At 41.6% G+C, this 26298-nt stretch overlaps 3 protein-coding genes across 5 annotated transcripts; 2 read left to right on the forward strand and 1 right to left on the reverse strand.

Moving 5' to 3' along the window:
* The first annotated feature begins 30 nt into the window (after nucleotides 1–30).
* Nucleotides 31–14640, forward strand: LOC140270339 (coiled-coil domain-containing protein 162). The gene is made up of 26 exons (XM_072365474.1): nucleotides 31–1179; nucleotides 1570–1685; nucleotides 1793–1904; nucleotides 1984–2033; nucleotides 2155–2331; nucleotides 3119–3236; nucleotides 3470–3647; nucleotides 3953–4091; nucleotides 4396–4549; nucleotides 4640–4735; nucleotides 5162–5326; nucleotides 5426–5640; nucleotides 6087–6225; nucleotides 6311–6431; nucleotides 6541–6650; nucleotides 7534–7683; nucleotides 7884–7931; nucleotides 8303–8470; nucleotides 9365–9517; nucleotides 9613–9747; nucleotides 10205–10357; nucleotides 11010–11219; nucleotides 11926–12046; nucleotides 12216–12278; nucleotides 12497–12654; nucleotides 14108–14640. The coding sequence occupies exons 1-26, from the start codon at nucleotides 1048–1050 to the stop codon at nucleotides 14159–14161; spliced, it is 3435 nt and encodes a 1144-aa protein (XP_072221575.1). The 5' UTR covers nucleotides 31–1047; the 3' UTR covers nucleotides 14162–14640.
* Nucleotides 14641–14657: 17 nt separating this feature from the next.
* Nucleotides 14658–19045, reverse strand: zbtb24 (zinc finger and BTB domain containing 24). Of its 2 annotated transcripts, none has more exons than XM_072365475.1 (7): nucleotides 19009–19045; nucleotides 17195–18006; nucleotides 16868–17035; nucleotides 16193–16276; nucleotides 16025–16108; nucleotides 15854–15935; nucleotides 14658–15589 (listed from the first exon to the last, which is right to left on the reverse strand). In XM_072365475.1, exons 2-7 carry the CDS (start codon nucleotides 17976–17978, stop codon nucleotides 14731–14733), a joined length of 2061 nt encoding a protein of 686 aa, XP_072221576.1. In that variant the 5' UTR covers nucleotides 17979–18006; nucleotides 19009–19045; the 3' UTR covers nucleotides 14658–14730. The 2 variants fall into 2 exon arrangements, with proteins under 2 accessions (XP_072221576.1, XP_072221578.1); XM_072365477.1 differs by lacking the exon at nucleotides 19009–19045 and adding an exon at nucleotides 18096–18242.
* A 3039-nt stretch (nucleotides 19046–22084) lies between these two features.
* On the forward strand, nucleotides 22085–26178 carry ddo (D-aspartate oxidase). Of its 2 annotated transcripts, none has more exons than XM_072365325.1 (5): nucleotides 22085–22433; nucleotides 23355–23586; nucleotides 23725–23833; nucleotides 23948–24124; nucleotides 24281–26178. In XM_072365325.1, exons 2-5 carry the CDS (start codon nucleotides 23415–23417, stop codon nucleotides 24837–24839), a joined length of 1017 nt encoding a protein of 338 aa, XP_072221426.1. In that variant the 5' UTR covers nucleotides 22085–22433; nucleotides 23355–23414; the 3' UTR covers nucleotides 24840–26178. The 2 variants fall into 2 exon arrangements, with proteins under 2 accessions (XP_072221426.1, XP_072221427.1); XM_072365326.1 differs by having other exon boundaries at nucleotides 23392–23586.
* Nucleotides 26179–26298: the final 120 nt, after the last annotated feature.

The raw sequence follows: 26298 nt of genomic DNA on the forward strand, positions 1-26298 counted from the left end.
GGACAAAGAGATGATGCTGGAACTTTAGTTTGGTGCTGGTCCAATGAAACCTGTGATATTAAGTGAAAACAAGGACTTTTCTACAATGATTGATTGTGACTGATGTCAGGTAAAGAACTAGGGATGATGGAAGTCAATTGCTTTACAGTGAATGTGCAGCTGGACTGTAACATGTTTGGATACATTTCTCATCCCGTCGGTGAAGAGGAGGTTTGATGATGATGAGGTCATTTTTCAGGATGATGGTGCATCTTTCCACTGAGCAAAGAGTGCTCAAACTTTTCTTCAGGAAAGACTTATTGAAAGGAAAGGTCCACAACAAGACTCCAATCTGTCTAATCGATCTATCAACTGATATACAAGAAAGTTGGAATCTGGCTGCTGAAGAATGTTGTTCTTCCTTGATATAATCCATGTCTCAAGGACTCCAAGCTGGAGGAGGTACAACAAAGTTCTTGCTGTGATTCCTTTTTATCCATTTATTCATTTGTTTATTGTTTTTTTTGGTTCAGGATTCTCTTCCCCATCAATTTGATCGAAATTTCCATTAATTACAACAGATTTATTCAAATTAGTTTTTGTTTTGTTTTGTGAGAGAGTGTGTTCAAGCCAGTAAATAACATAGCTAAGTGTCCTTTATGTGACTGAATGAACATCCTTCAAGAGTTCTGAGTCCCATATTTTTTGTATTTCATGGGCAACAAGTTCCCCACTGATAAAACAAATTTTAGGATCTCTCTTATTATGTCTTCCATCCATTCAGATATTCTGTATGCATGACCATCTCTCTATCCCAGTATTTATGCTCATCAGCAGTGGCATTAAACTGTGTTCAGAGGGAAACTAAAGCTGCCTGTCTGCTGCAGGTTCATCCCGTCCCACCTGCCTCTGAGCATCCAGGAGCTGGACGACAACCAGATCGGGAGGTTTAGCTTCAGCTCAGAGGAGGCCGTTATGCACGTATGATCGAATGATACCCAGATACTGATTGGCAACTGAGTGAAATGACAAATTAAACATGCTGCTTTTTGTATATTTTCCCAGCTCATGAACAAACAGAGCATCGAGAACCTGCAGGTGACTCTGGCCTGTCAGGTTACACAGAAGAATGCCTTGATGAGTGCCGTGAAGCTTGCTTGTGTTTGTCACTGGGCAGAGAGTGTCTCGTCTTCGGCTGATGTGCGTGTGTTCAGGGTTTCAGGGGGACACACTGAACTTTATGCATCAATATATTCATTTGACAGCTATTGTCAGCTTTTAGGTGGAAATCTCACATTAAAAACATAGTACATATTTGTTTCTCATATAATTAGGCCTCAGATTTATCTTGTGATATCTTAAAGGGGTCTGGCTTCTAAGTTGAAGACAACTGGATGTACTTCAAAACTACACATCATGCAATCTGATTTTTCTTGATGGTGCAACAGTACATTGCTGCTTACGCATCGATTCCTCGTTATACTTTTACTGACTGCAAATAAAGAGTCTGACCATTCATTTTCTAGTTAATGCTTCCACATCAACAAACTATTGTTCCAATCTTTTGTTTGACCATCCATTTATTCACAGATTGAAGACAAGGATGTAACAGTTGGAGGCGATGCTGGCAGCCTGCAGCAAACATCAAACTCTTTACCCTCTAAAGCCTCTGGGAGAACTCCTCCTTCTGCTTCCACAAAGAAGAGGTGATTTACTGCTCTTGAAGAACAAAATTATTTTTGTGGTGGTGAGGACTTTTTGAAATTTTTCTTAGCAGGCTTTTTGACAGGTACAGTTTTGTTTGTCACTCCAGGGTGATGGGAGCCTTTGTGTCCATCCAGATGGAAAAAGTGGCTCTGCGTGGTGAGATGCTGAGTTCATTTGTGAAGAGGAAACAGGCCGCTGGGGGTTTCATAAAAACTTTGGTGAGTGACTCGAGCGGTTCAGCAAGATGATGAGTGTGATTGGCTGCTCATGATGTGGAATTGATTTCTTTCATTACAGGAGGAAGCGGCACAGATCAAAAGGACGCTCATAACTGACTTTCTCAGAAAGTAGGTATATGAAAACCAGCTGCATTTATTAGAAGGCCAGACAACATGAAACTTGTCTAAGTTGGTCATTCTACATTTTAGGATAACAAACTTAAAGAAAAGTCTGCTCATATTTCCACAGATTCACAACACAGATATCGCAGCACTGTGTGAGAGCGCAGATTGTTGCATATTACTACAGTTTAAGTTTCCTTCTGGAGGACATCCCCTCTATTTCTCAGTCCCTCTTCATGATCGGCCGAGCTGAAGAGCCAAAAGTCAATTTGGATTTGAGAGCTGACCCCTGCCCCGACTCCTGGTACAGTTTAATTATTAGTACATAGAGGAACTGTATGCAAATCATGTAGGCACATATGAAAGAGGCAATGTCTGTACACTTACTCCAAATCAGTCATTTACAGAAACGGATATCTAGAGAGCCTTTTTTTTTTCGGGTGGGACACATAGATGCAAGCAACACATTTCAAATGTTTTTGAGCCAGTCTACTAATCTGACAGAATGTGTGGCATGAAATGAATTTGTTTACAGAATCTGGCAAGTATGCCATTCAAAGACGAGAATTAGAGGGTTAAACTGCCTGCACTCCGGACATATGACCCACTGAAATATATCAAGCAAGAAAGGGAAAACATTTTAAATCTACAAGTTGGACTCCTCAGTTCCTAAAAACTTACAGAAAGTTGTTTAAAGATGAGGTAATTCAGCCCAGTGCTGAACACAGCCAGGTCCCAGCTTTTTTTATATGATGTTGCTGGTATCAAATTCAAGATGAGAAAATATCCATCTAATAATGATGAAAACGTATAGTTTAAATGTGATATGCTGTCTTTGTTCTATGTTAAAGGTTTTGACTTTAACTTGCTGACAGACTGTTGCAGGGTCAGAATGTTTAAGATGTTTGTGCCACAATAATCCTTTGATCTTTTTTCAAATATCCAGCAGCATATACAACATAAAATCAGAATCTCCCTTTCACATAAATTTCACACTTTAACTTTAACACTTTTTACCTTTCTATAGATTTTTCAGATGGTATTAAACATGTTGTTTCCTGATGACACTAATCAGTCCAAACCCTCTGAAGGACCCTGCAGGATCGACCACAGCAGCTTTTGAGTGATGATGGTAAAACTCTCCTCAACCTGTGGTACCTCCCACACTACACTGAGGTTCTTCACGTGTTCGCCACTCTGGATGTTCCGGTGAGACACTTAAAGTCGTCACTGAAACTAAATATACAGCAGCGCAGCAAATTTGTTGTTTTTAGCCGCTAATTTTAAAAGCAGTGGTTGTGCTTTACAAGGTTTTCTCTTTCGCTCTCCTCATTTCCATGTCTGTGGAGTAGAACTGTGTTTTCCTCCGTCACTCTAACGATCCAGTTATCTGTAATTCATTTTTTATTTTTATCACTGATTTGTTCCTCTGATATCAACAGGCACATGTTGAGGCGCTTCATCACACTCTGCAGATAGTGTCTGGTCTTCACGACATCATTTACTACCTGGTTAGTTTCTCCAGATTGGGAAACAGAGGGGACTCCTGCAGCTGGAGGAGAGGACAGGCTGTAGCAGGCTCAAATCTGGTGGCTGACTGGGGAGGCACAGAAGGCATCAGTAGGTTTATTTTACAAGTGAAGCATCACACCATTACACTAGTACTTGTAGTCATGTCTTGGGACCCCCATCGTTTATATCATAATTCAATTTCTCTTCAGAATTGATGAATCATTATTCAGTTCAATTCAGTTAGATCTACGGTGAATCAGATGATTCTACAGTGCTCCTCGATCCTCTGTCTTAATTGTATCAAACCTGCCCCTTATCAAAGATGAATGGCTGCGATTACAGTGGGATAGGTTTATATTAAAAGGTAGTTTGGCCAGTCAGTCAGACATGTCTGTATTATCCTCTTTGTGCAGGAACGGAGCTGCAGGAAATCCAGCAGCAGGTTGACAGTCTGTCTGATCCCAGCAGCCCGCAGTCTGTGGGCCGCCTGCTGCAGCTGCGCAGGCAGGTCGTCCTGCTGCAGTTTGATACTGCAGTCAGAACCCTCATCAGGTCAGTGGGTGGTGGGTGTTCCATCCTGCTAGAGTTAAAAAACGCCTCCATTTGAAAAGTTGACAATTAATTATTTATTCCTTTTGTGCAGATTTTGGGGCTTCAGGCCACACAAAACAGAGCTTCTTAAAAACATGGAGCTCTATCCAATCCTAGATTTGTGGATAGTTCATACTTTTTCTTCTCTTGTTGAGGAACAGTTGATACTGCATCAAGTGTAAAACTGCTTTTTGTTGTAGTTTATCTTCTCCTTGCTGCTTAAAAAAAAAAAGAAAAAAAAAGAGTGTTTTATTTATGTGTTCAGGGAGGCGTTCCTCTCTTCTGGTGATGTTGCTTCTTATCAAAGTGTGAGTGACAACATGGTGACTGCTCTCCCTCTGCTGAGTGGCAGCCAGCAGAGTGACACACTTGGTCTGACGCTGCCTGTCCCTCAACCTCTACAAACCCATGACTCTCAGGTAGTCGCATCACACCACTGTGACTTATTTTCTCAAGTGTAAAAGCACATGTAATGATGTGATTGGTTTCTGGAACTGTGTCTGTGACAGGTTCAGAAGCTGTATCCATGGAGGAGTTTCACAGCCTGTCACGGACTGCTTCCACTGCATGTTTGGGATCTCCCACCTATTGAATACTGCATGCAGGTTCACCACCAAACATATCTTGTTTTGCCCTGCTAATGGGAGAGATGCACTGTTGAGATATTTTCTGTGAATATTTCCCAGTTTAATGACTCCTCTTGGCTTTCCCCTGGCACCAACCACCACCAGCATAAAACTTCACTTTGAAACAACACTTCTTTAAAAAAATCATCTTTTTTAATTTTAAAACTAGAAAGTGAACAATGGACATAAGAAAAAACAGCAACAAATGTGTTGAGCGTCTTCAAACCCACAAGAATAAACTCCATCTGATTTTAAAGGTTGTGATTAGCTCAAACAGCAATAATATTTGAATCTTTTTCATGACTGGGGACTTGTTTTTTCTTGATTTTTAAAAAATGTTCCTTTATATTATACTTTAATAAACCTCCATTACAGTTAATACAAAGGGTGTGTGTTTGCTTGCAGCTCTGTCTGTGTGGTCTGAGCGAACGCAGCAGACTGCGGGCCAATGCCGCAGTCCTAGGAGTGTCGCTGCTCCTGGAGGACGTCCTAAACAGTGGAAGAGAGGCAGAGCCTCTTCATCTCCATGGCAACAAAGAGGACTTTTGGGGAGATGGCATGCCTAATGAAGTAAATTACTGGCATAAAAGGCGGGCTACTTGGTTTATCTGTGAAAACAAACATAATTCATGATACACACAGATCTCTTGTGTATTGTGTTCTTTGAAGGAGGATCAAAGCTGCACAGACGCAGAGGCAGAAGGGAGGAGGACGGATTCCTCCGCTCCTCTCCATGATCCAATCAGAGTCCAGTCTGTGCTGAAAGGTTTCCTCTTGCTGATGAAGCAGCTCGAGTTCCTCAAGGAGAGTTGGGCTCAAAGACGTTTGGGCGTTGAGACGTTCCGTACACCTGCTTTATATCAGCAATTTGTGAAACTTTACAGGTGACAAATGTTTGCTGCTGGCCGCGTGTATCGGATATCAGTGTAATTCTCATCATATACTGTGAAGTTATTGCTGAATGTGATGGTCAAAGTTAAAGATGCAGGATAATCCTTTAAAAAGTAGTTTTGCATTTAAGTGATCCCTCTACTTGGGCCCTTTAGTTGCAGTTGTGAAGCAGTTTAAGTTTCTTATCTTGAATGCTTCTATGAAATGTCAATATCATAAGTGGAAAAACTCCCCTCTGTATGTGAAGATTATGCAGTTATGAACAAAAGCTGCTAGAAGGACCTTGAGGCCAGATTATTTCCATCTAACTGCTGCTTCTTACATTAACATTGAACTTGCACTCTCCAGTTCCATGCAGCTTTTAAGATCTGGTACTAAAACAGTAATTGTATTAAATTATTTACCCTCAGTTCTTAAAATGGCTGCATGTTTCTTACAGCGCTGAAATCTTTCACCCCAGTATGAGAGCCCTGGCCCAACGAATGGGTAATGAGCGTGACTATGAAGCCTTAATTTCTGGCAGGCGGTCTCTCCTGCCCCCACCTGGAGCTGCAGAGGTCGATGTGATAACCTGGCAGGTACAACCACAACCAACAACTGCACAATTTTGTCCTTGTGTCGACGTAACAAGTTATGATGTGGCTGAAAAATCTCTTCCTCCAGCTCCACCTGCTAATGGAGAGCACAGAGTGTGACATGATCAGAGCGGTGCAGAGGAGGATCAGCAGGGAGATGACACTGGCGGTTTCAGAGCGAACACGGAAAGATGCCCAACTCCCCACTGGTATGAAAAAATAGAACAATAACCCAATACAAATCTACATGAACACCCCATGCAGAACACTAAAAATGACAGAATGGATGTTACGATAAGATATTCTATATGTCACCAGAGCTGTGGAAGAAAACTTCCCTGAAGTATAGTTTATCACCTGAGAGGCCACAGATGGTGGAGACATTCATCCAGCAGCTGATGAAGGGGGCTGACCAGTTGGAGGGACAGGTATGATGATAAAGCTAAAATCAGAGCAGGAAAAAAATGACATGGAGATCCTCAGGTTGTATAAGTTTTTATCGAAAATATCAGGAGAAATGACCAACTTGCAGTCACATGCTGCTTGTCAACCAGTTAGGTTGCAGTTTACTTCCATGTTTTTATTTCTTCCAATAATGAGAGCGACTGGTTTAATGAGACACAAACTGGTGCTAGTTGTCTGTTCCTGAAGCTGTTGTTACTTTTGTGCAGATGGCAGCCATTTTGGATTTTGAAGTTAGGTCTGGTGAGCTTCCTCTGACTTTACAAGCTGCAAATATGATTTGGGATGGGTGTTAAAGTTTTTTTTTTTCTGTTGGAAACTCAGAAATTCTTGTTTTAAAATGTTGAAATTGAACTCATCATAAACGCCAAAAGCAAACAGTTCAATAAATTCTGTCACTTGAGGCCGGCGGCTGGTGCCTAATGTAGGTTGGTCCACGTAGTGCCCTGTGTTAACATGCTCCACTGTACAGCTGAAACTAACATGTATCTTGGCTGGTAAAAACAGTCTTGGTCTAACTATTATATACGACTATAATCACAACTATTTGATAAGAAGGTGGGGTACATTTCTACATTTTTGATAATGACCAGAGAAGGAATTTCACACAACCTTATGCCACATGAATTAACATGGACAGAAAATCTAACCACTTCATTATTTCATCCTCTCAGACATTTCTAAGATATTTTCTCATAAGCTAATACAGAAACTCTTTTGAAGCCATTCCTGAGATGCGGCGTTCGTGAGGTATAAGCATATGACAGTGGGAGGTGTGGGGGGGGCGTTTTCCATGACGCCACATGAATGTTTAGTAAGTCGTGAATGATGGAGTGTTTCATCTTTTAGCTGACATTGCCTCAGGATCATCTGCAGCTGTGTCTCACTCACCTGGCCTCCTCCGTGATGGAGCGAGAGCGTCGCACTTTTCAACTTTACTCACAGTTTTATGAACAAATTCTGCAGCAGGAGACTCAGCTTCTGTACCAGAGAGACCAGGTAAATGTGCGGAATATCACCTCACATATCATATCAGCAGTTAAAAGAGAGCTCTTTTACTTAAAACCATTGGCTTCTTAGGGGAAATGATGGTGTTTATGGCAGCACACAAGAATGCTTCGGTTAACGGCTGTATATTTAATTATTTCAGTCTAATAATTTCAGTCTAACTTATTAGTACTTGTGATTTTTACCTGCAGGATTTTAAGAGTCTTCACAACACTCAGAAAAGCAATCCTCACAAAGAGGTAGGTGCAGTAACTTTATTCAACTGCTAAGACTTTACAGCTCAGCTCACCAACAAGAAGGTTCTTTGTTCTTTTCCTTATCAGTTACGGGGTTTTTGCTAAACTGCTTTCAGTTCTCTGGTGCTGAAAAAGCTGGGAGCTGAATTGTAATACTGAAAGAAGCAGTCAGTTTGGTCCGTTGGTCCAAAGTGAAACAAATACTGCAAAAACTAACAAGACTTCACATTCTACCTTAGTCTGTTTTCCTTGGTTCCTGGTCTTCTACTTAATAACCAGATACCTTGAAATTTTACTGTATAACAAAGTTTCTGTTGCGTCAGCTGTATTCACAGAAATAAAATCTATTTTGGTGCTATGTTGTTTTTACACAGGTGGCAGATATATGTGGCGGGATGATGTTGGAAATCTCGGGCCTGCAGGCCCGAGTGGCTCAACTGGGAGAAGAAAAAAGAACTTTGGAGGAGCAGCTCAGCCTTAAATTTAGGGAACGCTACGACCCGCTAGTTCGACGCCTTTTCTCTGCCTGCATCCAGCTCAAGGTGAACATTTGTTCTCTTAGAGATAAGGAAAAAAAAATGTTTGAACCAACATACAAGATATTATTAAGCTCTCAGAGGCAATTAATTAATTCTCAGTGTCTGATCTCAATTGTTTTAAAAAAAGAAGAACAGATTCACCTGCTGAAGTGCATTCCTAAATCCATATTCCCAATAAAACTCCAACAGCTTGCAGGAAGTACCAGTGACACTTGCAATTTCCATTCATTCTGAAAGTTAGTTAAAAAAGAAAACAAACAAAAAAAGACTCATAGCCTTGCATCAGGACCAAAGAGAGCAGCGGTTCCAACAGCCAAAAGCTGTTAGACAAAATGTCCAGGCTGACGTATGGTTGATGAATAATCTGCGCAGTACTAAGTACCTGATACCTGCTGTCCTTAAATCCTGTTGTATATTTGTGTGCTGATTGAAATACATTTCAAACCAAAATTAAAGAGGAGACAGAGCTGCATGTTGAATTACTTCCTAACTCTTAAAAAAAATTGTCCCCGGTGTCTAGAGAGCACGGAGAAATGATAACTAATGTGATTATTACGGAAACATTTGAAACAATGGGGAATAAAACCTCGTTCCATAGATGATGATAATTTTGAGGATCATATTAGAACTAGATCACCTGAACTGTCAATGGATTATTTAACTCATCACATCTTCAGATATACAGTCTCCACAGAAATATTTGCTTCTTCTAACATTCTTTCTTTTCTTTTACAGTGTGATATCACCTAGTGTTAAAACTCCTGTTCATTTTTAAGCTCTTCGCTGTGCTTTATTGTTTTTTTGCCCAGTTCATACGCACAGTATTATATAACACCTCATTTAACTTTGGAGCCATCAAAGGTTCTTGTAAGTTGCAGCCACCTGTTTGTCTCTCAGGCCAGATTGGATGAAAATCAGCAGCAGATGGAGCAGGATGTGAGTGAGATGGTGAACAGAATAAGGGGGGAGGGAGTGGAAAGAATTGTCAAGCTCAAGAAGAAGCGTGGCTGCACCACAGAAAATGACGGACTTGTCCTCACACGGTTGAAGGTCTGAGAAGTTGACATGTTTAAACACTATTGTAATCGCAGAGAAAATGCTCATTAGCGTTCTATGCTGGAGCGTCATTCATATCCGTTTGTCAGATGGGTGACATCCATGAGCTGAACCTGGAGAACAGCCGACTGACGTCTCTGCTCTGTAAAGTGAGGGCTCTGAGCCGCTGGAGGCGGGTGGTGCAACAGGAGAAACTTCAGAAACAGCTGATCCAAGCTCAGCAGGTCAGTTGCAGAAGGGCAACACATTTGGATATCAAATTCAAAATCCCTTCAGGAAGGAAACGAAAAACAGTTGCAGAAGGAACTGAAAGCTTGTTTGTTATCTCTATAATCTTATAGACTCTTATGTTACATTTGATATGTCAAAGAGATAGTTATAGATAATATATATCATGTTAGGTTAAACGGTTAACTAACTTAATAGTTTACATTTAGATTTATCATTAGTCCTCTGTCCTTTTTACTTTACAATAAATTTCAACTCTTCAGTTGCTTTTTCTCATTATGTGACTGACGTTCTCCTTAATGCTCACATGTAATCAGGAAATTATGCCAGCAATACAACCATTATTTCTTTGAATAGACTTACTTGAGCAACATCTGTCACTTGTATTCTTGTCCTAATTACATTATTATGTTTAATACTACTTTTTTTTTTTTTTTTTAATTTGGTGTCCAGAGGGAGATTATGTGCCGCACTGATGCTCTCAGAGTGAAGATGATATGTGAGGAGAAGGTGGTTTTCCTGCAGGAGGAGCTGGACGTCGCCCGGCAGATGTTGGCCCGCTGTCAGGCTGAGTGCAGCAGCACCAAGGAGCTCCTCAGCAGGAAGGTAGTTGCAGTGCCATTTACATCTGGCAGATGCCTGAACATCTGCTAAAATGAACACCAACTTCAGATGGATGCACACCTAACGCACAATCCTGAGTTACACGCTGTCGATCAACTCGTAGAGTTTGATAAAAGTGGAAGCAGACAACGTTAGATAAACCTCACTTTTACAAAAGTCAGCCATATGCTGCATCAGAGTAACTTTCCCGCTGAATTTCTTCGGCTCTTTTTGGAGAAGTGTTCCTCCTCTAAAGAATGAGGGATTAGATCTATTGACTGGTTTAAAACAGGACATGTTTATTCTACGCTGCAACTGATAAGATATTCTAAAAGACAAATATTACAGTTATTGAGAGACAGTTTTTACATTTGACAACAAGGAGATCAGATGTTTGTTTTTTTTGTTTTTTTTTTTTAAATTAAAAGACCAGGCACTGAGGCTACGAATGGGGCTCTGGAGTTTATAATGTGACAGTGAAGTTTTCAACCTTTAATCGCTTTCAGATACAGACTGAAATGCTCTCAGGAGACCTCTTTGACCAAATTCATTATGATTAAATGAACATGATCTTGTATTCTGTATTGATGCTAAAAGCAGGAGGGAAAAGAAATCGTGACCAGCCTGGATGTTTTTACCTGATACCTGTTTGCAGGCATCGCAGCTGCATGAGGCCAGGCAGCAGTCTGCACACGAGGCCCGCAGCAGGCGGGAGCTGGACACGTGTCGAGTGCAGAGCTTCGAACAAATGAGAGCCGACGTGGAGGACAGAGACAAACAGCTGAGAGAGCTCAGCGAGCAGCTGGACAGAGGCAGCAGGATGAGCCGGCTGCAGAGGCAGGGCAGTGCCAGAGAGATCCGGCAGGTCCGTACCTGACATCCAGTCTATGCTGATGTGGTCCTCTGAAAGACCTTCGACTCATTCTTGGCCATGAAAACACCAACGAGCAAATCTTACTTTACATCCATGGCCCATTTAGTAACTGTTGTGCAGCCTTCAGTTATACTGTATTATATTCATCAGCAGATCGAAAAATCAGGAAAAAAAAAACCCAACCAGGCAAATCTAATTTAGTTTTTGTCAAGTACAGTACAGTAATGTAAACCCTACACTGTAAATTGAATATTGAAACAAAAGTAAATGTACTTCACGATGAACAGATTTAATGATCATTTCACAGAAGCTTAGATGGTTTCACTGACGTTGGTTTAAAATGACATTTTATTAGATGCCTGCCTCCTCTACTCATCTGCTCACTCCTCTGGTGGGAGGAGACTAAAAACACCTGAGTGTGTGCAAATTGGAAAATGTGAAAAGGAGATCTATGTTTGAAACACTTCCCTGAAAACTACAAGCGTCAGCTTAATGGTGGCGCTAGTAGAACAGAAAGGAGTGCCCTATAGTCGCCTCTCTGAGTGGAGTCTCCCTGTGCATGTTTGCGTTCTCTCTGGTTCACTCCGGCTTCCTCTTATAGCCCAAATACATGCTAAATAAAATTACCCTGGAAGTGACACACACACACACATCTTGATGTTTCTGCTGCACATTCAACTTTTCTGTGTGGATTCAGGTAAAGCGTCAGCTACAACAGCAGCGCAGCCTCAAACAAGAGGCCTTTCAGCAAGTGGATCAACTGCAGAACCGAGTGAATGACATCGAGGCGGCTTTCTCCAGAGGCCCCTCGACTACAGGTAAGAGCCTTGCAGACATAAAAAGAGACAAAATGAAAGAACATCTCAGGATACTCAGCAGTGTCTCAGGTCAGCAGCTCAGTCTGTCCATTTGTCTTTTTTTTTTTTGTCCGCCCCCCATTATTCTTGACATTTCTTTTCCACTTTCTTTTGCATCATTCTATCGCAGATCAAAGCAGGACTTATTGCATGCTGTCAGCCAGCAGATTGAGCACTACAAGTCTGTCAGCAGGTACTTCAGCCACCCTGAAGGCTTACCTTCGTCACAATGCAGCAATGGAACAATTTGCAGTGGAGGAAAAAAGCAGCTCACGCAGTCAGGATTAAAATTAAAGCCATCACATTATCCATAAACTTGTATCTTTTTGTGATGACATTTTAATGTCCATTATAGACGGCATTTTTCCCCCCCTGCAGTAAAGCTCTGACTCTGTTCTATTTCTGTCCCAGGTCTGTACAGGACCCCACGGCAGCACCAGCAGTCAGCCCTGCAGCTTGGCAGCCTCACAAACTACACAACACGTCGGGACTTTGCGGCGGAGCCAAGACACCGGAGAGCAGAAACAGCCGGGCGTCCTTCAAACACGAGAACAAAGAGACCCAAAGCAGTGAGTGGTGAGATTTTCCAGCTCTCTGCAGTTGGAGCCGTTCATGTTAGGTTTCAAAGTTGATTTCTGATCACTGAAACAGTAGCTGACAAAACATTCTCATTCATATTTTGGAGCATGTTGCTATATATTCTGCGTTTCTGTAAATGTTCCTTTCCTAAAAGTTGTATAATTCCACTCTACTGATGAGGATCATACCGCATAAATGAAAGCTCAAGAGTAGTTATTACAATTTGTCTTCAGTTCAAAGTTAGATTGGTTAAAAACACCACTAACAAAGAATGGACTATTTCAGATCTAAATGGGGCCATTATTTTACAAAATGAACACCATGATGTATTGAAAAAGACTCAAGAAGAAGCGACCGAAACCATAGGTTCAAAACAAGATTTAATGAGGTAATAAATTAAATGAGCATTAGGTTAATTTTCCTTATGGTTTGTATAGAGTCGGCTTCAAAGCCACTGCAGTTGCCCCCTGCTGTCCTTTAGGTCTTATGGAAGTTTAAGGCTCAATCCCACTGCCTGCTGACTATCTCAGTCCAGCCCTGTACGGAAAAAAGTTTTCTATTTCTTCTTTTCTTTGGATTAGTTAAAAAAACAAACAAACAAAAAAAACAGGTGTATATTGCCATTGATTAATAAAATAATGGAAAAACTGACTCTAAAACTGCTGTTTTTTCCAAAGCATCCAGATATTTTGTCAGTTCACAGGCAGTGTTCGTTATGCCAGGAGAATATTGCTGTGTTCAAGGCGGCGCCATCGACAAACATTTTCCCACAAAGTGTGGTACACAAAAAATTCTCTGATGGAGAAGCAGGAAGACGGCATAAAAATGGTCTTCTATTAGAACTGTCGAGCAGTACCTTTGGGACAAAGCAGTCCCTGAATCAGTCGTACAAGTGAAACAGAGCCTTTCCTTTGAAGTTTTCAAAGACTGTATTGCAGAGGTGCATTGCTAACTTTGCCTATGTTTTAGTCTATTTCAGTGTGTGGCTCTTAGAATGTTACTGACTTTAGCCAACCATCATGCTACTTTGTCCTTTAAGAAAAAAAAAAAAAAAAAGGAAGATGATTTGGTCTGCATCAAAAAAGGTACTACCTCCAGTAGGGGTCCTCAGGCAAGACCCCCTTACCCTGACTGCCTCCCAATGTAAGTCGCTTTGGATAAGAGCGTCTATCCAAGAACATGGTCTATGACACCTTTGGCTCAACTTTTCAGACATAGGGGTGACATCCAACTTTAATATACGGTCAATGATCTTAAATGCTGGATGAATTATCTTTGAAATATGTCCCCCACATAACCTATATTAATACAGGTTATATATACACACACACACACACACACACACACACATCCCATTGGTGAATTACTAAAGCAGTACCAAAAATTGTGACCGTACCAAAGTCTTGTACCTCATGTAAAAGGAAGCTTTTGTTTCTCTCTCAGGCTCCATCTTGCCTGCGCGTCGTCACTGCTGAGACGTCGTTCCCAGACCTGTGACGTGTGGCAGTAAAGGAGCCACTCCCAGCTTCGCTACGCTTTCTGTTCTCCACTCTTCCTAAAAGCAGCCTCCCCAGACTATGTTTAAACGTCCTGCAGCTTCGTTCCTCCTGGGAGATTATAGTTTTTTGCCCTGTGGTGAAACAATGCCAAGACTTTCAACATGAGTTTCAAACAGCAGCACTTTTATTTCAAAATGTGGCCATAGTCACATTTCAACAACTCATTTCATCAAAAAAACAGAAGTATTGGCTTTTTGCTGTCTGACTGAGTCAAAGTTGGTTTTTCAGCTACTACTTGCATCATCGCAACATTCAAACCGTCTCCACATTAACTCTGACAGCATGAGGTGTCATGCTCAATGGAGAAGTGGTCTTAAAATGCTAAAAGCTTTAGTTTGGTTTGAAAACGATTAACAGAAAATATAAAAATAGAAATGACCAGGTTAAGACTAGTTTCTTTTAAAATGACGTATTTACATATTGATACACGAGTATTCATCCGTGATTGATGTGTACAGCAGCAGTGTTATCAGTTTGGATTCAGCAGCTTCAGCCTCCAGCCCACACTCAGCTCTCCTGTGGCAGCCCTGTGGTGTATAAGTAGGACACCGTTCCAGCCTGGATCTGAAACGTCTGTCCCTGGATGTGGTGGCTGGAGATCTGCTCACTGGTCTGGCTGATGGAGATGGGCTGGCTGCTCTGGCTGCTGATGTGGATGGCTTGACCGTGTTGCTCCCTGCTCTGCCCTGGCGAGCTCTCCTGGGCCACGGCCAGCTGCTGCAGCGGCTGCTGCATCACCTGCAGCTGCTGCAGGGGACGCTGTACGATCTGAAGTGGATGTGGAGGGCCGTGGTGGGACTGTAGGTGCTCCATCGCTTCTTTGCTCAGCGTGATAACGTGCATCTGATCGGGTTGGTGCGTCACCTGGCTCTCCAGCATGCTGACCGAGTGAATCTGAGAGGTCTGGGCCACCACGTCGCCCGGGGTGACCAGCGCCACGTTCTGCACATGTCCCGGCGGCTGGGTGAGGAATGCCAGTCTGGAGTGGGCTGGTTGCGCCGCCTCCCCCCCCTCTGCAGTGATGAGGCTGATCTCCTGCTCCTGACCTTGTACAAAATTAATGTTGCTCCCACCTTCCGTCACCACCAGCTGGATCTCCTGCTCGGAGCTGGGGGGGGGCTGGTACTGCGGCAGCTGCAGGATGTTGCGCACCTCCTCTTGTGGGGCTGCTGCATCCGATGAAGCAGCTCTCTCCTTGTTGTGAGATTTAGTGTGTGTTTTCAGATTGTCCAGCCGTGTAAACGAAAGGCTGCAGAAAGAGCAAGTGAAGGGCTTCTTCCCTGAGTGGGAGGCGATATGGCGTCGTCTGGCACTGGGGTCCGAGAATGACTTGTTGCAGATGTTGCAGTCATACGGCTTCTCACCTCTGTCAAAGTAAAAAATATAAATAAATAATCACTGTTACAGTAAGCAAATATTTCCAGTAACAAAGCTCCAAATACAGTAACAACAGATTAGTAACTAGCTGCTAAACAAAGTGATCCGTTTTATGACTAAATTGTCAGATATTTGTCTTGTAAAGATAGACCAAGTGCCAGCGTTGATGCTAATGCTAATGCTAATCCTGCTCCGTTGTGTACCTGCAGGATTAGCAGAGTCTAAATTGGAACCTCGTGTTGATATTTCTCACCTGTGAATTCTGATGTGAGTCTGCAGCGTGCTCTTGGCTGTGAAACATTTCCCACAAATCTCACAAGTGAAAGGCTTCTCACCTGTGGGAACGCAGATATTTCCACAAATCGTTCATGTCGCCACAGGCACAATGTAATAAGGCTCGTTCTTTAAATCGGTCGGATTTTACCTGTATGAGTTCTGAGGTGCTTCTTCAGTTGAGCTGCATCCATAAACCTGTGATGACACCGAGCGCATTCTGGTAATGATTTGCCTTTGGGTTTAGGGGGGGAAAAACAAAGCTTTAAACGTTATAAAGACTCGAAGCTGTGCTTATAAAGACTCGAAGCTGCCTTACCTGTGTGAACTCTGTAATGGCTTTTAAGCTGTTTCTTCTGAGTGAAAGTCTTCTCACATTTATCGCAGTCAAATGATTTCTCTTCTAAGGACAAAGAAAGATTAAAGTTGAATCAGTTAAAGACAACTGATGGACATTAGGCTTTGATGACTGATGGGATAAATGTAATCTGATAATAATTAGTGTGGGATTTTTTAATCCAGAACAATATAAATGTGTTGTACAAGTCTAACAAACGTGAAAGTCAACATTTGGTTTGAGCCTCTTTATTCCTCAAGTAGTTTTTTTTCTTTTTAAGACCTTTTTAGTCCTCCACTTGTCCCATTTCCTCAACGTTTTATGGACACACTGCACACCATGCTGAGATAAGACCAGTTTTCAACTAATAGCACTTTGGAAATCACCTCGTTGGTGCAAAAACACTATTTTATGTCGGTCAAATTGGGTTTGCTTTTGGGGTTTTTCATAGATGCAACCAAAGAAATGGAAACAAGTTGTGTCTCTTCGACAGACTGCTACCAGTGCCTAAAGATGCTATTTAAAGTTGCTATCTGTTATGCGTTAACGCAAAACTGGTTCATCCTTTGAGTTGGGTGCCTTTTTTAATGCTTGGATGATTCATAGTTCAGTGGCTTAAGGATGAATGATTCTGAAAGTTTCCAGGATTAATCCTACCTTCGTGGAGGTTCATGTGCTCTTGCAGGGAGTGCTTGGTGGAAAGCGCTTTGGAGCAGACGGTGCAAACGAACGGTTTTTCTCCAGTGTGAATGCGCTGGTGGGCCAGCAGAGTGTGCTTCTGGGTGAAACTCTTCCCACAAACCAGGCAGTGGAAGGGCTTCTCTCCTGAGGGAAAACAGAAAAACCTCTTTGTCATCTGATATCATCTGTGATGGACGCTACCTGTTTACAAATCAAAACCTTAAATGGAAACGGTTGTCATTTTAACAGACTTTTCCTACAACTGACCTCCTTGAAGAGGTCTTAAATGATTACACATATTACCGGTGTGGGTCCTTTGGTGAATCTTTAAAAACAGGTGGTGTTTGAACACTTTTCCACAGTCCTCGCAACGCGCCTCTGTGTTGGGGTATTTCCTCTTGCAGCCTCTCTTCCCAGGCTCTTTGCTTCCTACTCCGTCACTGCCAACCTTGTAGCCCTTATATTTTACAGGCGGACAGATTTTTCTTTTGCTATGACGTCTCTGGTCGGCCTCAAGGTTATAATCTACATCATTTTTAGAAGGTGGGGACTCTGAGTCTCTGTAATCTCCAGTCTGACCATCTGATTTCTCGCTGGGTGCACTTGCGTTTTTCTTCGGCCGTCCTCTTTTGCGCTTCAACAGATCTGCCGCTTCAGCTTTGTCTGCTCTCTTGTTACCACTTTTGCTCTCAGTCCCTGTGAGTTCAGTGAGCGCTCTGATGAGCTCGCTGACCTCCATAAGATGAGCAGTGGCCAGGAGCTGCTCTGTGGCGCTCTCCTCCACGGACACCTGAGCGCTGTAGATGAACTCCAACACCGCGGCAAACATCTTCGGCGCCATGCCGTCCAGGTGGTAGGTGGACTGGCGGATCTGATCTTCTGCTGTGAACATGACGGAAAAGTACTCGCTGCTCGCCGCCAGTAATGCTTTGTGCGCCTTGAAGTGCACATCTTCCACAACAAGGGTGATGTCGCACAGCAGGTCTCTTTTCCTGAGTTTGTCAAATTTGCTCAGGATGCTCTGCTGATGAGAATCTGAGCGAAGGGCCATGAGTTGTGAGGCTGGAGCAGAATCTCTCCGAGGCATCTTCCCCTCCAAACAACCACATCTGCAGCTGAAATCGGTGAAAAGAACCGGTCAATGGCCGCAACAATACACAAGACTTACTTTAAGAAACAGCCACAATTAATATACTTCACGTACTCCAATGCACCATCATCACCTGGGGCTGCGAGTAATGACACAATTAGGTTATCAATTGTTGTATCCTATCATTTGATCTATTATACATCCTTCATAGGACTGTAAACAAGGGTGAAACTTTATTTTCTCTGAGCTCAAAAGAGATGCCAAGGACAATGCTCACCACATTCTGACCTTGGGATTTCTAACAAATTATGACAAAACTAAGTAGCAAATTGAACACTTAAAAAAAACCCAGAAAAAATAACTAAAAATGTTCACATAGAAGAATGATATAATAACTGTACCAAGTGATTATTTTCAGGACCCTTTAAACGGCAGTCTTGATCTATTATGAACAATAGACCAACTGTCCAATATGATTGTCCAAAAGTGTTTAAAAATGTCATTTTGAACGCGCAGAAAGGGTCTTCTCGATTTGCAATCCGGGATAAAAATGTTTGTTTTTACTAAAATAAGCCAAACTGTAACCGATAGTTACATTGCTCATGGTGAAACCAAACAAATGTCTACGCTTATACCATTTTCTATAGTTTACATACAATAACTTTTTCAATAGTTTACAGACAATAAGCTGGTGCCTGGTTTTTAAACGTACTTTAGCACCGTTTGCAACGTTAAAGTAACGTTTGCTGGCTAATATTTGGCCTCTAAAGTGTTTGCAGAGAATCTGTTTGTGAAATCTAGTGAAATAAGTTGATGGTTAGCAAGCAAGCTAATCGTTTTAAACCAGACAATGCATCCATTTCAGGCTTAAATCCGGCCACAACACGCTGCAACAATAGAGGATACGATTGGAATAACGTGTTTAGCTAACTGAATTTCATCATTACTATAGTTTCAAACAGGACCAGGCTGCCGACAGCAAAGACTGTACGGCGTAATTTCAAATAGTGAGCTTTTAGGACCTTACCTTCGTCTCTGGGCTGGACGGAGAACGTGAATGCGAGGCGCCTATCGCGAGATATAAAGTACTTCACGAGATGAACTACACACGCTGTGGACCATATCAGAGCTATAGTTACGACGCTCCCATTGACTCTCGGGAGTCAGGTGACATTATGTAAAGTTGTTTTGATTGATAGGTTTTAAAACATTACTAAAATACGACTGCTAATACTAAGATACTACTGCTAACTGTTACCATTACTTTTTATTATTATCAGTATTTATCATTCATATAATATGTATTATTTATAGTAATAAAAACAATGTACATTATTTATTATTCCTGTTCTTGTTTTTCTTGTACACACACACACACAATCGTTCTTGTTTCAATCATTTTTTAATAAAATCTAGTTCATTTAACAATGTTTATACCAGTCATACTTATTCCAGTCCATCGGTTCTAACATAAATTGCAAGTTTGAATAATTTCTTGTAGAGTTAGATTTGTTACTATTGACTGATCATATTCAAGCATAATTAATGGTTGTTTCATAGATCTGGTACATGGCTCAATCTTAAAATCTCCATGGTTCTGATACATATCCTTTCAAAATAACTAAACTTGGTAATAAAGATAAAAAAGGTATTTTGGAAAAGCTGACATTTCACAAAACTGGTAAGTGCTGACAGTGCTTAGACTCCAGTAATGTTAAAAATGAAATGGTAACTTGTTGATCTATTTGCAAAGGCAGTACAACCAACCTTGTAAAGTTAGCATCAATCACGTAAGTAACCTAGTGAAGCTAACACGAACTTTTCTCTCCAAAATGTATTATTATTATTATTAGTAGTAGTAGTATTCAAAAGTAATCAAAGCACTTTCAATTGTCAACTCCACAGCTCAAAAGCATTATTGACACGAAAATACATCCCATACAACGTACGTTTACTTTTTACCATTTACCGTTTATATTTACCATGCAATAGCTCACACTGTACCATACGAAACTATGACAGCTTGAAGTTTTGTTGGAACTGTTGAAACTATTGAGGCTTACGTGAACCACGTGACAGCCCGAGCGGCGACATCAAAGCGTGTCGTCTATAGTCGCCGCGTCGACTGTAGAAGGGCGTGCCTAAAGCGCCGCCATATTGGTACAGTGCACTGCTATAGAGTATATACTCTGGCCTCTAAAGTGTTTGCAGATAATCTTATATACTAGAGTATATACAGGGCTAGCAGACATAGACAAACAAAGAGTAGACGCCACATCGACCACTCCACTCAGTGTAATCTGTCTGGCAGGCGCAATGAAGTGACAGCGAATTTGATAAACCATAATTCGCTGAATACAAAACTGATTTTCAAACGTCATACATGTAGGCTAGGCCTGATACTGGAGACATGATTCGGCGTATTTTAATATTCATAGTTGGCTTAAGAGTAATTGAATCTTCTGGTATGTGATAGATGTATGATAGGAAAGCTATTTTACACGTATATAATATAATACACACATATATACAAATAATAAATCATAAATCCATATATAAGATAAAACTCAATAGACAGAAGTTGCATATCAGAAAAAATGAATATCTACATGTACATACATCTCAGAAAAAAATGAAAATATCTATATCAAGATTGATTCAAATTGACAAATTGGCACAAATGGTATCAACCATTGTTGCAATAAGCAAAACATACCAAAATACAGTTAAATTATAATGCAATTACATTGAATTATTTACATGAATCATTATCTAATTTCTCTCTCTCTCTCAGAAATAAATGAAAATCTATATATATCAGAAAAAATAAGACAGACAGATGATTCAAAGTAAACACAAGAAACTTGTGCTACAGAAGAAAATGGACCAGACACAGTGAATAATCCCTATATAGACCATGAGCAGCGCTGACAAATATGTCATTGGGGTCATCAGGTGGGGACCTCCTTTGATCAGTGTTTAGTTGGGCCCACGATACCTCCAGGAGGTTAGACAGTGATTAGTGGCGTCCTAGAGTCACTCCCCTAATACCAGCCATCACTGCTCCTCACACCACAACCACAAGCTACCCCAACCTCTCATCAACTGCATGGATGATAGCAGGGTGGGGATACAAACCCGCTATGACCGGGTTCGGGTAGGGGGTAGAAATAGAAGAGGTAAAGATAAGTAGGATGATATAGAAATCCTAAAAATTTTTTATTTTAAAATGTAAATTTTCAAGTTAAACAAAAGAACATGACATCACCCCACCCCAAACCATATTTACACAAAGTTTGAATGAGCAAAAAGCCCTGAAAGAGGATTGTTTTGCAGAGCTTCTTTCTCGTGCTCCCTTTCTGTAGGTCAAACTCTTGAGGTGAGTTTTACGGAAGCCAAGAACGGCCGTGGATTATTATTATTTTATGCACTATTATGTCGTGATAACGACATATTATCGCGTTATCTCGAGATAACAAAGATCATATTCTCGTGATAACCGCTGCGGCGATATAAAATAACGTTTACTCTTTATAATGTCTATGGTTCTGACGTCTCATATTCAAAAAGGGTAGAGACAGCAGATCCTATGTCTACTATAACAACAATAATGATGATGTTATAATATTATTATTAATAATAATAGCAACAATAATTATAATAATAGTAATACCAATTATTATTGCTATTATTAATGTTATTATTATACTCAAACGCAATGTATACCCTTCAAGCAATGCTTTAAATAAAGACCTGAATACACCTGAACGCTTTCTGGTTTTTTTGTTCTATGTCTGTGTCACGGTGCGAGAAGGGAGGACCCAGATTCGGAAGTTACTTCATGCGGACTATGAATTAATGAAACAGACAACACTATGGGGCAAAAACCTGGTCTGACAATACTGAACAAACGTAGCGTGAACATGAAGGTAAGGTGAGGATGTCGCAATGACTGTGAGTAAACCTAGAAACTAAATACTGTGGGGAGGTGATTGGTGATGATGTGCAGCTGTGGAACAGAAACAGGTGACTTGAGCGAAACTAAGTGACAGGAGAAAAAAACATGACAAGAAAATAAACCAAGAACCTGAACACATAACAAAACAAAACTCAAAAAGTGAGTCTGACATTTGACAAACAAACCTCGTGAAAATAGCTCACTTTTATTGTGTAAATTAGAAATACTATTCCTCCACAGACGTAATTTACTGTAGGAGCGAGCATAGACATTTATACGAACTCCCGCTATATGTCTATGGGAGCGAGTGCCACTGTTCCAAGATGGCCGCGAGTAAGCGGCAGCAGTCAATGTGGCGTCTATTTGTCTATGGACCGCACGAGCTCGTAGTCTGTACATAACTATTGGTTTATAGTCATGTAACTTTCTGTCGTAATAAATATGGGTTAAAGTCTTCCTCGAAACGGAATGAGGACATGATAATATTATCACTGGTAGGTGAAGCTTTTCTTTGCTTTGCACTTGACCGCCATTATGAAGTAAACACCTGTCAAGTCTGAAAATCAAATATAAAACCTTTTAAACTGGCTTTTGATATTCGGTGGCCTCGAGTGTTGCACTACAGTGCAATGCACAATTTTGTGGTATTGGGGTTTTACAAGAGTTTTTTTTCCCATTTCTACGCCACTTAAAGATGTATTAAAGCAAAAGTGTTTGGGAAGATATTCTCCACTGTAATCAACGATATTCATTTTATAGCTCTAATCAGGGTACGATTTGCCCCTCCCCCCTCTGGTTTACACGTCCTACCCTCTGCTGAATTAGTTTTTATCCTAGGTGGGGACAACATTTTTGTTTCTTCGCGTTTCTCACTTGCATGTCTTTTGAAGTTTGAACATTTTTCTCTTGCAGCGTTTTACTGTTGAATTTGTTTTGCCATTTGCAACGCGTTTGCACGTGTCGGCCACCGTATTATCCCCGCACCCCCCCCCCCTTTTTTTTTTCCCCACAAATCTTATCCTTGCTATAACCATTGCTTAATTAGTAAAGATAGAAGAAATGACTATACTACAAACTTCAAATGATTAATGTGTAACTATAATTGGTAGTAAGTAATAAAGATGACCTCCATCATTCCAGAGAACATTTAAATGGGTTTATACACAATGTATGGACAGAAGATAATATATGGTTGTATATATGATAATAAAAGGGTTATACCCCCCCCCCCCCCCCCCCCCCAATTGTCAAATGCATTATCGCTGCATCTGACCAAGGTTTCCCTTTTATGTAATGCATTATCACAAAGGTTGGGGGTTAACAGTGAGCTTTGCGTTACTGATCCTTGATCCTTGTATGCGGTTGTTATTTTATGGTTTTCGGTCATATATTAACTTTTTAAGCTCGTCTTTCAGCAGTCCATCGGTATTTCACCCAGTTCTGCTTCTCCAGTTTGAGACGCAGGGCTGTTCAAGATGGAAACTGTCCAGGTTGTCATCGTGGGGGCCGGCGTGGTTGGTTTCTCGACTGCTGTCTGCGTCGCCGAGGCTCTTCCTTTCTGCTCCGTCACCCTGGTGGCTGACAAGTTCAGTCCGGACACCACCAGTGACGGAGCTGCTGGGATCTTGTTCGCTGCAGAATATCCAGGTATGACGCATTGCCTCTCAGAAACTGCTACTTTGTCATACTGTTTTCACAAGGTACACAATCCCATCCTTTATGCAAACATGCAGCACCCATTGTTTTGCAAAAAAAAGGACTGATTTGATCATATTTCTCTCTCAGATATTCCCTTGGAAAGACAAAAACACTGGTTCAAGGACAGCTTCGATCACCTGCTGGCCATAGCTCATTCTCAACACTCACCAGAGGCTGGAGTAATGCTGAGCTCTGGGTAACAATTATTACACAGATAGCAAAAACAAACAGAAGAAGTTAAAGAGCCAGAATCACTACTGAAGTGGATGTCTTTGCATTCTCTGCTTTCCTTCTTTCTTTTCTTCTCAAGCTGGCAGATTTTTAAAGAGGTTCCAGCCAATAAGAAGCCCTTCTGGTCGGAGTTTGTGATTGGCTTCAGAAATATGACGGACAGCGAACTGAAACGTTTCCCGGATCACAGGTTTGGCCAGGCGTTCACCACTATAAAGTGTGAATGCTCCAGCTACCTGCCGTGGCTCGAGAAGAGGTTCGTCCTTCGTTTTAAAAGTCAAAGAAGTTTAGGCAACTATTATTCTTCTTCAAAGCTTTAAATTACATTTAATTGTAAAGTGATTAAAGCTCATTTAAATTTTTTTTATAATTGTAGCCAAGTAAACTTGTGTCAAAATGTTTTTTTTGAAAGGTTCAGGGAAGCTGGAGGTCGGGTGGAGCAGAGGAAAGTCCACAGTCTCCAGGAATTAAGTACCAACTTTGATCTCATTGTCAACTGCTCTGGCCTGGGCTCTAAAACATTGGTGGGTGACGCTGAGGTTTACCCAGTCAGAGGCCAGGTCCTCAAAGTGGAAGCGCCCTGGTTACAGCACTTCATCAGAGACGGAGATGGGAAGACCTACATCTACCCCGGCATACACAGCGTCACTGTAGGTGGGACGAGGCAGGATGGAGACTGGAGGCTACAGGTGGACCAAGGAGATAGTAAAAGCATCCTGGAGCGCTGCAGCAGGCTGGAGCCGTCACTGAGCAGAGCCAAAGTTCTGGGCGAGTGGGTCGGTCTGAGGCCGAGCAGGAGGAACCCGAGGGTGGAGAGGGAGACGGTTCAGCTGCAGGGACGCCGGCTGCCTGTGGTCCACAACTACGGGCACGGGGGCTGGGGAGTCACCCTCGCCTGGGGTACCGCCGTGGATGCACTGGGGCTGGTCAAGCAGTGCCTTCAGGAAATGCCTCCACGGGCTAAACTGTGAACAAATTCAGCCACTAAAGCCTGCCTTCACCCAAGGCCAGTCACAGGAATAGTTATTTAATGAGACACAGTTGCTAGAAGATGTAAATCAAGGACAGTTAACAAATAAGAACTACAAAAAGAATACAGTCAGGCCCAGAAATATTTGGGCAGTGATACAATTTTCATGATTTGTGCTCTGCATGTCACCACTATGCATGTGAAATGAAATGACTGAGATGCAACTGAAGTGCAGACTTTCAGGTTTAATTCAGGGGGTTGAACAAAAATATCCCGTGAAACGCTTAGGAAATGCAGCCATTTTCCTACAATTTTTAATACTTTGTTGAGAATACTTTGCAGTCAATGACTGCCTAAAGTCTGGAGCCCGTGGAGATCAGCAAACATTGGGTTTCCTTCTTTGTGATGCTTTGCCAGGCCTTTACCGCAGCAATCTTCAGTTGTTGCTCCTTTGTGGGTCTTTCTGCTTGAAATTTTTTTCTTAAGCAAGTGAAACGCACACTCGATCGGGTTGAGATCTGGGCGTTCGACTCGGTTATTACAGAATATTCCACTTCTTTGCCTTAAAAAAAACTTTTGGGTTGATTTCGCAGCATGTTTTGGGTAATTTTCCATTTGTACTGTGACGCGCCATCCAATACACTTCAGAATTCACCCGGCTGCATCTGTCACATCATCAATAACTGGGAAAGCAACACCTGCTTCCAGGAGTGTTCTTCACTTGGTTGGATGCTGCGAGGTTTTTTTTTTTTCTCCTCCATGGAAAGGATCCTGCGATCATCCACCATTCCGTGGACGTCCAGGCCTTTTTGAGTTCCTGAGCTCACCTGTGCGCTCTGTTGATTTGGCCACTCCTGACATTTCCTCTATCTGGCTGATAGATTTCTTCTTTTTTCAGCCTAAGGGTGGTCTGTTTCACTTCCACTGAGAGCTCGTTTGACTGCATGTCGTGGGTTCGCAGCAACAGTCACACAAGGAATCAACTCCAGACCTTTGAGCCGCTTAATTGATGATGGATTAATGAGCGAATCGTCAGCCGCGTATAAAATAGCTTTTGAGTAAATTGTCCAATTAGCTTTGGTCCCTTGAAAAAGAGGCGGCCACATCATAAAGAGCTGTAATTCCTAAACCCTTCCTTCAAATTGGATGTGAATACCCTCAAATTAAAGCTGAAAGTCTGCACTTTAATCCCACATTGATTACATAACTATATTTTGAAAATGTTTTGGCTAAAATAACCAAACTTATGTCAGTGTCCAAATATACATGGGCCTGACTGTATGTAGTGTATTTTAAATGATCAGTGTACGTGGAAATAAATCATATGAATTTTCTGTTAACAGTGATGAAGGTTCACTAATTTCCTGGGGCAGATCACATGGGATGTTTCTGAATACTAAAGAAAGACTCCCAGTAGCATACTTGTTCACTTTGTTGATGTGAGATAACAGATAAACAGC

Source organism: Leuresthes tenuis, unplaced genomic scaffold, assembly GCF_036924035.1.
Source record: "Leuresthes tenuis unplaced genomic scaffold, fLeuTen1.0.hap1 SCAF_15, whole genome shotgun sequence".
Classification (NCBI taxonomy): Eukaryota; Metazoa; Chordata; class Actinopteri; order Atheriniformes; family Atherinopsidae; genus Leuresthes; species Leuresthes tenuis.

What these genes read in the sequence shown, in the direction of transcription:
- zbtb24 (XM_072365475.1), bottom strand. Translation starts at nt 17,978, where the DNA reads ATGCCTCGGAGAGATTCTGCTCCAGCCTCACAACTCATGGCCCTTCGC. An exon ending in TCACCAAAGGACCCACACCG is followed by an intron (nt 17,036 to 17,194) that starts GTAATATGTGTA and finishes GTTTTCCCTCAG; the next exon opens with GAGAGAAGCCCTTCCACTGC. An exon ending in ACTCACATCAGAATTCACAG is followed by an intron (nt 15,590 to 15,853) that starts GTGAGAAATATC and finishes TTACTTTGACAG; the next exon opens with AGGTGAGAAGCCGTATGACT.
- LOC140270339 (XM_072365474.1), top strand. Translation starts at nt 1,048, where the DNA reads ATGAACAAACAGAGCATCGAGAACCTGCAGGTGACTCTGGCCTGTCAG. An exon ending in TCTGCTTCCACAAAGAAGAG is followed by an intron (nt 1,686 to 1,792) that starts GTGATTTACTGC and finishes TTGTCACTCCAG; the next exon opens with GGTGATGGGAGCCTTTGTGT. An exon ending in ATAACTGACTTTCTCAGAAA is followed by an intron (nt 2,034 to 2,154) that starts GTAGGTATATGA and finishes ATATTTCCACAG; the next exon opens with ATTCACAACACAGATATCGC.
- ddo (XM_072365325.1), top strand. Translation starts at nt 23,415, where the DNA reads ATGGAAACTGTCCAGGTTGTCATCGTGGGGGCCGGCGTGGTTGGTTTC. An exon ending in GGAGTAATGCTGAGCTCTGG is followed by an intron (nt 23,834 to 23,947) that starts GTAACAATTATT and finishes TTTCTTCTCAAG; the next exon opens with CTGGCAGATTTTTAAAGAGG. An exon ending in CTGCCGTGGCTCGAGAAGAG is followed by an intron (nt 24,125 to 24,280) that starts GTTCGTCCTTCG and finishes TTTTTTTGAAAG; the next exon opens with GTTCAGGGAAGCTGGAGGTC.